The following is a 13,518-nucleotide window of genomic DNA, read 5'->3' on the forward strand; positions in this document are numbered from 1 at the left end:
CAGAGTCCTACAGAAATTAGTGGGAAGAGGCAAAAAAGTATCTTCCTAACAAGTGTGATCAAGCAGTTGGACACCAACCTATTCAAAGGAGGGTGGAATGCGATTGTATGGCAGAAGAGAGTAGATTGAGTGGCTTTCCTAATTAGGAGGCCCCCCTCTGAGGCAATTGTTTGGATAGGGGAATAAGAAGAGCTAGCAGAATCTAGTTGGAGGGCTGTTAGTGTGGCTGTGTTTGGGGAATTCCATGGTCAAGTGATGGCCATCACAGAGGTTGGATAAGTTGATTGGTCAAGGAGAAGTCTTGGATGGATTGGGCATTTCCTTAGCCCCTGACTAAGTTTGATGTGGGTGGGCGTGCAGCCGAAAGCGGGAGGGTATACTCCAGAAGATGGTGAGGGGTGTAGGTGCTCTAGTGTTTTCTGGGGAGTGAGAGTGATAAGGTGTGGGATAAAGGAGGCATGGGTGTGCCATACGTGCGAGTGAAGGGGAGGGATAGAGTGACTAGGAGGAAGTTGAAAATGGACAAAAGCATGATTGGGCGAGGGTGGTAGGAAAGAAAGGGTATGGTTGGCGTTTCTAGTAGAAATCAACAATAAATATAGTAAAACCTCTAGGGACCCCTCAATATTTTAAAGGGCAGATTCGGAACAATAATACATTTACAATTACAGTGAGGGCAGTTGAGTGAGTTTGAGTAAGCACATGCCAAGTTGCCTGGTGGGGTTTGACGTTGAGGATAAGGATGGGAGAGGGGCAATAGTATTTATTATACTAAATTAGTATATACAATGTGGTTTTAATATTTGTGTATGATGACTGTTGTCTCACAAATTATAACTTTGTTTACCCTGCTTCCTCCTCTCATCCCTGTTTTTCCTGCTCCTTCACTCCCCCTGTTTTCTCTGTCACCACACGCTCCTTTGTTTCACTCTCCTTGTGTGCACAGGATCCAAGACTCCTTTCCAGTCCTTCCTAGGAATTGCTCAGCAACACGCTGCACAAAATGGGGTAAGTGTGGTCTGTATGGTTTGCGCTTTTCTGCCTCCTCATTCTGTCCTTGTGCATTTGTGCCTACACCACATCTTGTCCATCAACTATTGCACCCTTTTTCCTCTATTTCCTTTCTCACTCTCTGCTTGCCCCCTATTCCTCTTCTCCTGGCCCATTTCATTGTGGAACTGACCCCCTGGTGATCCCTGGACCTGCGCCCACTCCCTGGCTCTCAATGGGCATGCTGGGGTGCCCTCTGCCTCTGTCTGGCTCTGCCTCCCACCCCCTGGCTCTTCCCTGGACCTGACCCCACCTACCAGCTCTCCCCTGCCTGGTCCTACCTGTGCCACATCTCTGGACCTGCCCTGGCTTCTGGTTTTCCTTGGACTTGCTCCTCCCCTGGCGCTCTCTGCACCCTGAGTTTACCATGTGACTGAACCCCCTCGTCCCCCTCACTGCCCATCTCCCAGTGCATATTCTGATAGCTCTCTCTAAACGGTCATCCCTGCCCTTGGTGTCTTTGCTCCTTCCATCCCTTGGTGTGTGTCTGCCACTGTTGCCCCAATGCTCTCTCTGCCCAAGATCCTGCTGCTCCACTCTCTAGCCATCTCTGTTTATATATATATATGCCACCTCGCTCTTTGTCTATCCACTCAATTTCCATATGCACCCCACCGCCAGCCATAATTCCACCCTATTGCTCTGCCCACATTGGATTAACAACTATTCGGGGATGCCGAGTTAAAGGCTGTTGGCATAATTGGGTCTGGGGAGTTCTATGGCTATGCATTAATTGTCATGTGTACTGCAAAACCATGTTGTGTAGTCTTACTGCACTTTAAAGAGCAACTTGATGGTTTTTGATACCTGCAGGTAACAAACCTTTTTTTTCCTGAAAAGGTAGAATGGCTGCCTCAGCGTACATTCTTCTAAAAATACAGAGATGCCACCAGCCAGTGAGGTACATGAGGAGTCCACCAAGGGGACATGCTCGGGGAAGTAGACAAAAGAGTAGCATTGGGGGCACCATCCTGTGAGTGTTGTAGGGACTCCAAGGGGCACATAACAATTGCAGCAAAAGTTAAACTCTGTATTCAGACTCAACAGGAAAATATTAGGTTGCGGAAACATCAGGGCAAGTAATATGTCCAGGCTCTTGCATAAAGCCATAGGATGCGACTTTCCACCTAAGTGGCCCTGCCCTGCCAGCATTTGGAGGGTTTTTCAAAGCCTCTACCTAGGGTAGGACTTGGAAAAGCGACCTGGGCAACAAGGGTGCCTCAAACACAGGTAGACTTAATCGCTCTCTTAAGGTAGAAAGGCTGAGCATTCAGGAAAAATTAAGAAAGGGCTACTGCTGTGTAACACAGTTAACACTTTACAAATAAGGTAGGTAAAAAGTGACGAGACCGGTAAGTACAAAAATATTCTAGTTTATTGATCTATTACACTATGAGCACACTAAGTAATCAAAGGTAGCTAAAACTAGGTTGGAGGGGTGTGTGTGTGTGTGTATATTTCTGAGGCTTGTGGATCTGCTTAGGATCACATGATTTGCATAGGCCAACATCTAGTGTTAACTGCAGAGTATTGCATGTGATGTTTTCAAAGTTGAAAAGGGTCCACTGGGCGTGTTTGTAATATTATCCCTAGTGTGACGTCTACTGTACCCAGGATCCCAAACGTATCGAGGTCACTCACATAATTTCTTTCCGCCATCGTGGTTAGACGTGTTTCGTGGAGTCCTGTAGCTGCACTACTTTCTGAGTTGTTTCCTTTTTAATCCATATTTTGACAGTTACCACTCGGTGGACATCTCAACGGACGACCAATGTTGACTGCCGAACCAGATGATCGTTCCGGTGATAGGCTTCGGCCTAGCAGTAGGGAGAGTGAGGAGACCAATTCCTTTTTATCGAAGAATGCATACCTCCACTACTTGCATTTACTGCATTTGTCTTGCCGCCCTTAAAATTCACTCTCACCATGGAGCAAACGCCATTTAAATTCTGTCGCAACTGCAACAGAAAATATCTGTGGAAAGACACTTACTGAGTGTGTAACCACTTCCTTCCCCGAGATCACCAAGAGACATGTATGTCCTGTAAATTGTTTAGGCGTAAGACCCTAAAGGAACGAAGCACTAAGCGGTGGGTGGCAAACACTATGATGACCGAGTCAGAAACTGCTGCCGTTGGCTGAGTCAGATCTGGAAGGCCAGGGCAGCGACAGCTTCGGTTCAGAGCCCGAAGTCATCACAAGGGAACCATCCGGCTCCCGCACGTCAGCCCCCAGCCCGAAAGACATACTAAGCCTGCTGCTATGGGGAAAGCCTCTGGCGATAAGGATGCACACACACCCAAACACACAACACCAGGCTGCTCTTCGACAGAGCCATTGAAAGAAGGCTGCACTCAGGCAGATGGCGCTTCACACCCTACCGACCATGCGCCAAAAAGGCCAGCTGCAATTCCGCAACCACAGTTAACCCAAGGAAACAAAGAACCACAGGCAGCAATAGACCTGCTTAAGTCGCCCAGTGGATGATTCAGAGGCATCGAAACATACGTTGAAAAAGCAAGAAAGTCAGGTTTTGACAGAAAAACATCATAAAAAGACACATACTCACAAATGTCACACACATTCTACCTCTGATAAGGTGCCCCAGTATGAAGAGGCACATTCCCTTTGGTCCTAGTCTCTTCAATAGAAGTGGCCTAGAGAAGACCCTATGGCAATTGTGGTCCCCTTACCCAAAACACCTAGAACAGGGACTTGCATAAAAGATCGCTTTGAGGAGACGATGGGCAAAGTTTTGTCTTTTGTGGATTTTATGAATTAATTCCCCATTCGAAAAATGAACATTAGATGTAGAGATGTTGCAACTCTTAGAAACAGGCCAACCCTTGCCTAAATCCCCAAGGTGCCTTCCTTCACCCACTCATACAGTCATGGACACCTCCCATGACTCCTTACAAGGGGATGATCAGGAAGGTCAGGATGTATGGTATGTGGACCAAGATAATCCTAGTCAGGACCCTGACAAATTTTACCAAGACAGCCCAGGTGTCACCGTTATTGACACTCCAAATGTTGTTGCACCTGAGAGTTGGGCCTTCCTCTCAAATTGACAGTTAGTTGTTGTACAATGACTTACTTAAAAGGGCAGCTAACCATTTTCATATTCTCACCGAAGAGACAGTAGTCGACAGCTCTGACTTTATTGAAGACATCCTAAATGAAAAGAAAGCCATTAGCCAGACGGTTCCTTTGTTACAATCAATGAAGAAAAGAATTGCCCCATCACTTACTACACCTTCCCTTAGCAGGGCAGTAAACCCTAGAGTGGATACATATTCAGACCATCTCCATCTAACCCTCTATACATTAAAGAACATGTCAAACCTGACTCCCTGGTAGTCACCACCACCACCACCAGAAAGAGAGCTGGTGTTCCACTCTCTAGGTCAGAAGCACCCCCTAATAAGGAATGCAAGTGGCTACAGACGTTGGGCAAACTTATAACGACCTCTGGGGCGTACATAACTAGAATTGCAAACAATACCACACTGCAAGTTGCAATAAGACACCATGGGACAAGGTACACTTAACACCTTGACTCAGTGCCCGAACCTGCAAGGTCACACCTTATCAGGTTCTCTATAGAGGGTCAACAAGAGGCCCAAACCATACTTTTAAAGTTTTAGAATCAGCTGGAACTTCAGGGAAAGACATTGCTGAAGGGCCCTACTTAAACGCCACTCATGAATCCGGGATTCTGTATTTAAACACGAGCATCGCTTATCAACAGCCTGTTTGAAGATGCAGTCCTGTTTGTAAAGGTGGTTGATGAACAACGTGAGATGACTAAAAAGGAGCACGAGATGTTAAAGACTTTAGGACAGATTACAAATGAGCCTCATGTCCAAAGGGGCACCTTCAACACACAGCACACTTTTCGCAGCCAAGGATTTACAAGCTCCAACCAATCTGGATTTGAACATCTGGCTCTTCGTTCTACAATACCCAGATTCAATCATCCTCTTATCAGTCGAACCAACAAAGGGGTTTCTGCAGAGGAAAAGGGCATGGCAGAATTGCAGCCTCTACACGATCAGCTGCCCCCGCCAACAAATGACGCTCTAATTCACGTTCTCTTCCATGCATCCCTAGTAGTGGCTTTCATATCATCATTCACCCGGGAATAGGAGGCGAAAAATGTCAGATCGCTGGATGCTCACTACAGTTGACAAAGGGTATTCAATCAAATTTGTCTTTGTAACGTTTCCTTATTCTAGAGGAGGAAATTCACACTTTACTGGGAAAAGGAGCAATAGAGCTATGTATTTAGTGTATTTCCTTGTTCCAAAGAAAGATCTAACAATGCGCCGAGTTCTGGACCTGTGCCCTGCGAACACGTATGTCAAGCCACAAAAATGCAGGATGACTCTTCTGAAGGAGGTAAATCATCCACTAAACCAATGGGATTACATGGCAACATTGGACATGAAAGATGCATAATTTCATATTTCAATGTTGCCAGCGCACAAAGAAATACCTAAGATTTAAAGAGGGGGACAAGCACCACCAGTTAAAGGTGCTACCATTTGGCATAGCCTCAGCTTCCAGAGTGTTAGAAAGGTCCTAGCGGTAGTGGATGCACAGTTACAAAGGCAGACCGTTCCAGTGTACTCTTACTTAGACGACTGGCTGATAACAGGAGACAAACCTCAAATGTGTCAGCAAAACACCCAGCAAACAGTCAACCTACTGTTCCAATTGGGATTCTCCAACTAGAAAAAGTAAGGTCTAATGCCCAGTCCAGTAAAACAGTTTCTAGGGGCACTAATTCGAACAAGCAACGGTTTGGTCTTTCCCCTCTAACAAGAGGGTACAAAACTTGTTATTTCAAACCCTTCAGTACATAGCCAGTCGGTTAACTGTGCGAAAGGCAATGCGCCTTCTAGGAATTATGGCTTCTGGCATTTTTCTAGTGCCACATGCCCAAGCACGCAATCTATGGGACGATCTATTGGTGGTTTCACAACCTCTGGTTCCATTGCTGCAGTGGTGTTCTAAAGAAAACCTTTTGAAAGGAAAACCTTTCAACACACCAGCTATCGAAGCCACTCTTACTACAGAGGTAGCCCTAACAGGGTGGCAGCACATTTTCTCCATCAGACTGCACACAGGATGAGAACACACTCCTTAACCAAAAAACATATCAAACTTCTGGAACCACTAGCAGTCTTCAAAGCACTTCAAGCATTCAGACCACAGCTAGTACAAAAGACAGTCCTTTTTCTAAGCGAAAGCACCACAGCAATGTTCTACATAAACAAACAGGGAGGGGGCGACGCATTCTCCGGGGCTGTCCAAACTAGTCCAGAACATTTGGCTGTGGGCACTAAAACACAAAATGTTTCTCCTGGCACATGTTCCAGGGGAACTCAATTCTCTGGCATACTTACTAAGCAGAAGTGCCATGCTGCCCTCAGAACATGAGTGGCAACTAAACACAGATGTGCTACACAACATCTTCTCAAACGGTTCCCAGAAATAGACCTCTTCCCTACACAAGAGAACGCACGATGCCTAGACTAAGTGTCCAGATTTCCCCAGACAGGATCCAAGGTGAACCCACTGTCAATGAATTGGTCAGGGAAATTTGCATACACTTTCACCCCAGCACCACTTCTCAACAGAATAGTCCTCCAGCTACACTAGGAACAAGTGACACTTATTCTGCTAGCTCCAATGTGGGCACGACAGACCTGGTTTTCACACCTACAAATGATGTCTTTGTCCTCCCATGAAACTACCATGCCCATCCCAACACGTCACATAATCAAGGGACAACACTTCACCCATGCCCACTGAAGTCATAAAATGTGGTCATTAAAGACTAGACCAGAGATGCATGGACATTCTAAAAGAGGGGCGTAAGCCAAACAGAAGCCATTGTTATTTCAACAGATGGAAACATTTTGTGTTATGGTGCAAAGCTTGTGCAATCAATCCAATTATCTGTTCACCCTCACTATCTACTATATCTGTTAGACTCAGGCGTTGTCTTCAACGCATTAAAAGTACATCTAGCTGCTCTCTGTGTACACCACATCACAAAATAAAGTTTTGTGGTGGAAGGGCCTGTAGTAAAAGCTTTCGTGGAAGGTGTCAGAAAATATTATACCCTCCAGTGTCTTGGGGCTTAAATATTGTACTTACAGGGTTCACGGGGGTCCCTTTCGAGTGTATGCACAAAGCCAGTCTTAAACATCTCACTTCTAAGACAGCTTTTCTTGTGGCTATTACATCTATTAGAAGGGTTAGTGAACTGCATGCACGATCAGTACAAAGACCCCTTTGTTATCTGCAAAGACAAGGTTGTACTTAGCACACACCCTCGTTTTTCTTCGTAATATCAGAATCTCTTCATACCCTAGATGTAAGGAGGACTGTAATGTATTACCCACAAAAGACTAAAACTATCAGAAAAACAGACCATACTTTTGTATCCATAGTCACAGGAAGAGAAGGGGACCCTAGCCCTAAATCGGCAATTTCAAAATGGATTGTCAACTGCATCAAACTTTGATATTCACTTGCTAAGAGAATGCTGCCATTGAAGCCTAGAGCACACACTCGAGGCACAGGGGCAAATCTAGCTTTCATAGCAAATGTGCCCTTTGATGCCATTTGCAAAGCTGCTACTTGGAGTTCAGTTTACATTTTCACTCAACATTACTTCCTAGATGCACATTCTAAAAGTGATACACAAGTGGGCCAAGCGGTGTTAAAACATATTTATGCAGTGATACCTTCAAATAACCCACCTCCTTCTCCAAGTGATGCTTGCTTATCTATGCAAAGCATGTGCTTCTAAGCAGATCCACAAGTTTCAGAAGGCATACATTACTTATTTCTGATGCTTGTATCTGCGTAGTCACATGCACCCACAGTGACAAGGGAAAGGTAGACCAAGGTGACACATTTCTCACTATAAAGTGCTTATTCACACAATTAAACTGTTGGCTAAGAAGTGGCTAAATAGAGTAAGGTCCATCCTCTATTTCCCTGACAATGACAGACCAATGCTAGTTTACATGGCAAGCAGGCAGACATCTCTTGGAATGGTATACCTGAAAATTGCATGTATATATGAACACATTAGCTAGGATGCAGAGATGCATAAACATGATAAACATAATGCTGTAACATGCCATATTTATAAAATAGGGACAAGGTGTGCCCCCAACAGTGTCTGCCATAGCAAATACCCAAAACAAGTGTGCAATGTGACCCAGCTGAAATCGCATCCTACAGGTAAAATATATGTAGAACGCCACTGTTCGGCAATCTACCATAGGCTGCTCACTACTTTAGAAATGCACACAAGTAAAACACATTTACTATAAAATACTAAAGTTGGGGAAAGGTTGTTAGCACAAAATACATAAGCCTTTACAGGGCAGCCCAAAAAACCTATAGTCCAGTCTTCGCAGTCCAATCCATATCTAGTGAGAGTCTGAGTCTGTAGGAGTCCAACAATTTTCTGATGGAGTCATGGGTGAGTCGCACTAGTAAATGTTTCTCAGACAGGGAATCCTGGGGAAAGAAGCAGCAAGTTCAGAGCAAACATAGTAGGTATAAGGGTGATGTAAGGGTCTGTCGAGTTGTAGAATTCTGGGAAGCGGCTACCCACCCCTGGGGTCCAGTAGGATGACCCCAAATGTACCCACCTGTACATCATCTCCCTGGGCAAACCCAATCCAAAACCAATGCAAAGGAGGGCAGTACAAAAGATCTAAATGGATTTTGGACCCTAAGCAACAGTCCCAGGCGACTGTAAATCTCTGGGGAAGACTTGCCTCACCATTGAAGTTGTTGTGGTCGCAGGTTCAAGGGCGATCAGCGTTGGTTGTCTTTTAGTTCGGTGGAGACTTCTCAGGGGAAGGGGAGGAAACATCCTGGATCTGTACCACAGTGATATATTATAATGTGCCTGTACACAAGTGTTTCTAGGCACGACAAGACAACGGAGGGAAGACCTAGCCTCTCTAGTCTACAATAGGAACACCCAAGTACCAACTTGGGGCCTCCCTTTTTTCCGCCATTACTAGCATGGTTGTCCTTTGTTAGCCCTTCTACCATTCTGAGTGGGGTAGATCAGTGTGTGTGTTTTTTGCCTTTTGCGGGAACCCTTTGGTATCCCCCCTAGGCTCCAGAGTGTCTGGGCAGGTAGGAAGTGGGGGAGGAGTCTTCCACCCCCCTGTCATTTGTCTGCCAGAGTGCCTGAACAGGACCAGCTCCCACAGGGGGTCTGGCTGTCCTGATTGGACAGCCAAACGCCCCTTTCTGTAAAATGCTGAGAGAGATTGCAGAGGAGTGTGTGCTGGAACTGTATAAAAGATGAGGCTTCTGGAGTGAAAAGCAAGTCAACCACTGGAAGCTGAAACGACTGGACAAGAAGATGACCAGAGACGCCTGCAGACCCTTTGCAACACCGTGAAGTGACCACTGCTGTCCTGACCCAGTTTTCTATGTGACAGAGGAGCTCCGAAGAGGATCTCCTTTCTTTTGGCTGGGGGGAACAACCAGTCCCAAGACGAACTTTGAATTGAGCCATCTCCCAAGGTCCTAGGAGTTTTCAGAGCTGCGGAACCCCAATACAAGGAGACCTGCTGTCCATTTCAAGTGCATCATCATAGAAAGGCCGAATCTGTCCAAAGCTTTGCTGAACCCGTAAGGACCCTCCAGAGTGCGGGACTGCAGTAAGAGAAGAAGATTGACCGAATGATCTGTGTCCTTTGTTGGTGCTGCCGAAAAATGCACCAAAATCGCAGAGTGAACCAAGAAGTTGTTGAGTCGTGCCCCGGGTCCTTCCTCGAGACTGCTGCTGAGATATCCCGTCCATTGTCCTGCCTTCAGTCATCAGACCAATGAATCCAGATGTCCGGTCCAGAGCTGCAACGTCGCGGAGCATTCAGCAGGCACATTTTCTTCAAACCTAAGGTAGTGTTGGGCAAAAGGTATCGCTTACCTGATTCCAAGACATAGCTCCAGAGCATTGCAGTGTGCCCAGAGGTAGACAGGGTCACCCCCTCTTACCTCCGACTCAAGCTGCTGCTTGTGCAACTTCATTGACTTGCTGCTTCTATAACACTAGAGACTTGAAGAAATCCTCATATTTTGCTGCATGTCAATACTCTGAGCCCTCTCTGAATTGCCTGTAGCTAGTGTTGTTTTTTTGGACTTAAAAGACTTGCTGTGCGAAGAAACCCTCTCTAGAACCTTGAGCCAAGCTAATGTTCCACAAACTAACCATTTTCCTCCCTTAAAGTAACTATGTTTGCTGAGTAAATGTATTACCTTAAAACTGTTAGAAACCACAAGTGCGCGTAACAACCGATAATACGATAAAATTATCTTTTCCCTTTCCAACGTTGCTACAAATGTAACCGCGAACAAACTTGAAAGTGAAAGTATTCTTTGAAGTGTATTCTCAAGTATTCCAAAGTGTTCTAGTGTAAACGTCTAAAGTATTTAAAGTGATTCTGGTGTGTATATATAATAAATAATTATATAAATTATAAGTGTTAGTTTCTTTTGTGTGCATGTCTAACTAAGGTTCAGTGTACTTACCTACAGCTCACATGTTCCTCTTAAGATAAGCCTGACTGCTCTGCCACTCTACCAAGGTCCCGAGTTAGTACAGACTGATACTAAGAGTTGGGATCTACAAACCACTGGAATAGCTTACTAAAGTCTTACTACCAGTAGGACGTTAGGAAAACTCCCCTAACACCGGGAAAGGCAATGAATCTCGAGCACAGCAGCTTACTTGTAGGTCCCACCAGTGAATGGAGCGAGGCGTCTTGCTAAGGTCTCCACTGTCACTTAAAATATTGGGGTTGACAATGTGGTGGATTTGGCTGAGCCAATGCTGGTTCCTGCAGCAGTTCTCCATTGCCCCTTGATTGTCTTCTTCGGATCTGTTAGGCTGCAATGATTAACTCCGGTCTTGGGGCCAGCTCCACACCTTCTATCCAGAATTTGGGATTCTGAAAGCTCACACACCCAGGAGAACCTTTGTGGGCTTTCTGCAAAAAGCCCTCCAAGGTGCACGAAGAGTAATGACCCTTCCCCACCTGGGAAGGAGGAAGCCCAGACAACAAAAAGGCCAGGCCATCTTTAAACAGGCCATAAAACACAGGGCATGGGCATTTTTAGTATATGGTCCTCATAAATGCATTATCTCAGCTAATATAGCAAAAGGATACAAATGTAACAACTGCTGCCAGCCTGTTCAGAGCCTGCCTGTAAAAGTTACACAAATGTTACTTAAGAAAAAGAAAGGGGAATACCAAGTGTCCCCACAGAACTCCATGTAAAATGGCTTTTGCTGAAATGGCAAAACACACGTCATGAAAAGGAGAGAACAAAAAAAACAAAATGCTCTTTTCGAAGAACTGCTAATAGTTGGACTGTTGCATTCAATGAACAAATCACTGTGTTTTCAAGAGAACTAATTCTTTTACCATTGTTATACAGATTAAGCTTGAATCGTATTACAAAAACATTGAAAAGTGCATCCATTTATGTACACATTTTAATTTACATCAATGTCTCCAAAATGGTCATACAAAAATGACCTTCACATACTACAAGTTATATCCAAAATTCATTATCTTATGTACAAAACTGATCACACAGGACTGCCAGGGACTGCAGTAGAGGATTGTAGCAGCTTTTTGAGAAGGCTCCATTAAGGAGGTCTTTTAGCCTGACCTACTTCCGCCCCTGGATAGTAACCAACACAGGGGCTAATTGATTAAACAAAAAGGCTGGTGAACCTAGCATGTTGTCGTCAGGTATCTGAAACAGAAAAGGGGAGAATGTAAATACGAAGACCACCAAGGAACCCCCTCTCCCCACGATAACCTAGCTATACCTGGTAAGTAAGAATCAGAGGTAGGACCTGGCATCAGCTGTCAGGATCCGAGGCGGCGGGTCTGTAGAAAGAAACAGCACAACAAAAAGGGGTACAGGAATGGTTCTGACCTGTACGGCACAAGGGCGCGGTTCCCTACAAGGAAGAAGCCAGCCGGCAAGAGTGGAAGTCCCAAAGTCCTGGCCCACTGACTGAATAACAGTTCACAGTAACTAGGAACATGATACCCAAACAAGGGAAAAGAAAAAAGGAAATCCAAGAAAAAAGGCCAATCCTGAGCATCCACAGGTATAAAAAGTTTAGAGACCGATAATCCAGTAGACACAGTAGACAGAGTTCCTACAGTGATAGGCAGTCCAGCGTATAGGCAGAGGAACCTAAATGTGCAGAGAGGCGATCCAGTAGACAGGTAGAGTTCATCCACGGGCAGAAATAACAAGTACAGAATTGTGATCTGAGCAAGAAACGAGGAAACATGGTTCAGGTTCAAAATATCACATATCAAAATCAAAGTCAGAAAGATGCTACTTCATTAAGGAGCACCAAAGTCCACTCGCTAGGCTTCTTTCTAAGAAGCTGTACTGCCGCCATCTCCTCAAGGGATGTAAAGCCGATGTTACACCTGTACGTTGTTCAACGTATCAGTGTGCGTTTTGGCAGCGCCCACAGTGCGTGGACTGATGGGGTTGTAGTTCCTCGCTGGCTGTGCTGTCCCAGGTGCCATGGAAACCTCCAGCATGTGCTGCGAGGAGCGCCAGTAAAACGAGGGATGCGGTGGCAATCCCTGACAAAGACTGACCCTAAACTGCATATTATGTTAAAAATAAACATGGATTATTGCATAATGTGAACCCGGAGATAAAACCCCAGCCACACATCTAAAAGAGGATTATTTATCCTATTTACAGGTAACAGCGTTTATTAACCCCACAGTAATTATTCTAACATACTCAATATTATCCACTACTAATTCAAACTAGATATAATTTACAAGCGATCAACACCATTAGAAAAACTGAACATTGACGCAAATAGATGACGTTTGCATTCTCTCACAATGAAATTGAGCATCATATAAAGAAGAAACCATGCTTTGCTAAACAAGTGGTTCAACCAATTTGTGAAACAGTGTCATATAGAAAGACTTTTGAGTTATAAAAAGACTTGAATTAATTTTGCTCCTGAAGAAGAGAGATAATCTCTCGAAACGCGTAGAGCTCTGTATTTGTTTGATTTTTTCCATTTATTTTTTGACTTACCTTGAGATTGATTGATTTTGGAATTCTTTGACATCTAAATGTATAAAATAAATTATATGAATCACTAAAATTGTGCTATTATGAAATATGGTAAAATCACACATGCATAAATCTATTTCATGAAACTCTGGATCTGTAAATTACTAAAATACTTATGAGAACTTATGTTACTTAACTTGATTGGAAATTCTTTCCATTATTTCATAGGTGTGTAGGGGACGGGAGTTCCCATTGCCTATGGAGACTCTATTGTGTTCATAAAACCCCATTTGAACAGCATGTAAAGCTGCTGAAACTATTGCATGTTACCATTTT

The 13,518-nt window shown here is 44.6% G+C and overlaps 1 protein-coding gene across 1 annotated transcript in view; it reads left to right on the top strand.

The window, feature by feature from the left end:
- Nucleotides 1-13,518, top strand: part of ANKRD13D (ankyrin repeat domain 13D) — a 455,050-nt gene that overhangs the window by 291,619 nt on the left and 149,913 nt on the right. The window contains exon 9 of the mRNA XM_069628948.1: nucleotides 947-1,008. Coding sequence (XP_069485049.1) covers nucleotides 947-1,008 — 62 coding nt within the window. The remainder of the gene's footprint in view (nucleotides 1-946; nucleotides 1,009-13,518) is intronic.

This window comes from Ambystoma mexicanum, chromosome 12, assembly GCF_040938575.1.
Source record: "Ambystoma mexicanum isolate Mex_15411 chromosome 12, UKY_AmexF1_1, whole genome shotgun sequence".
NCBI lineage: Eukaryota > Metazoa > Chordata > Amphibia > Caudata > Ambystomatidae > Ambystoma > Ambystoma mexicanum.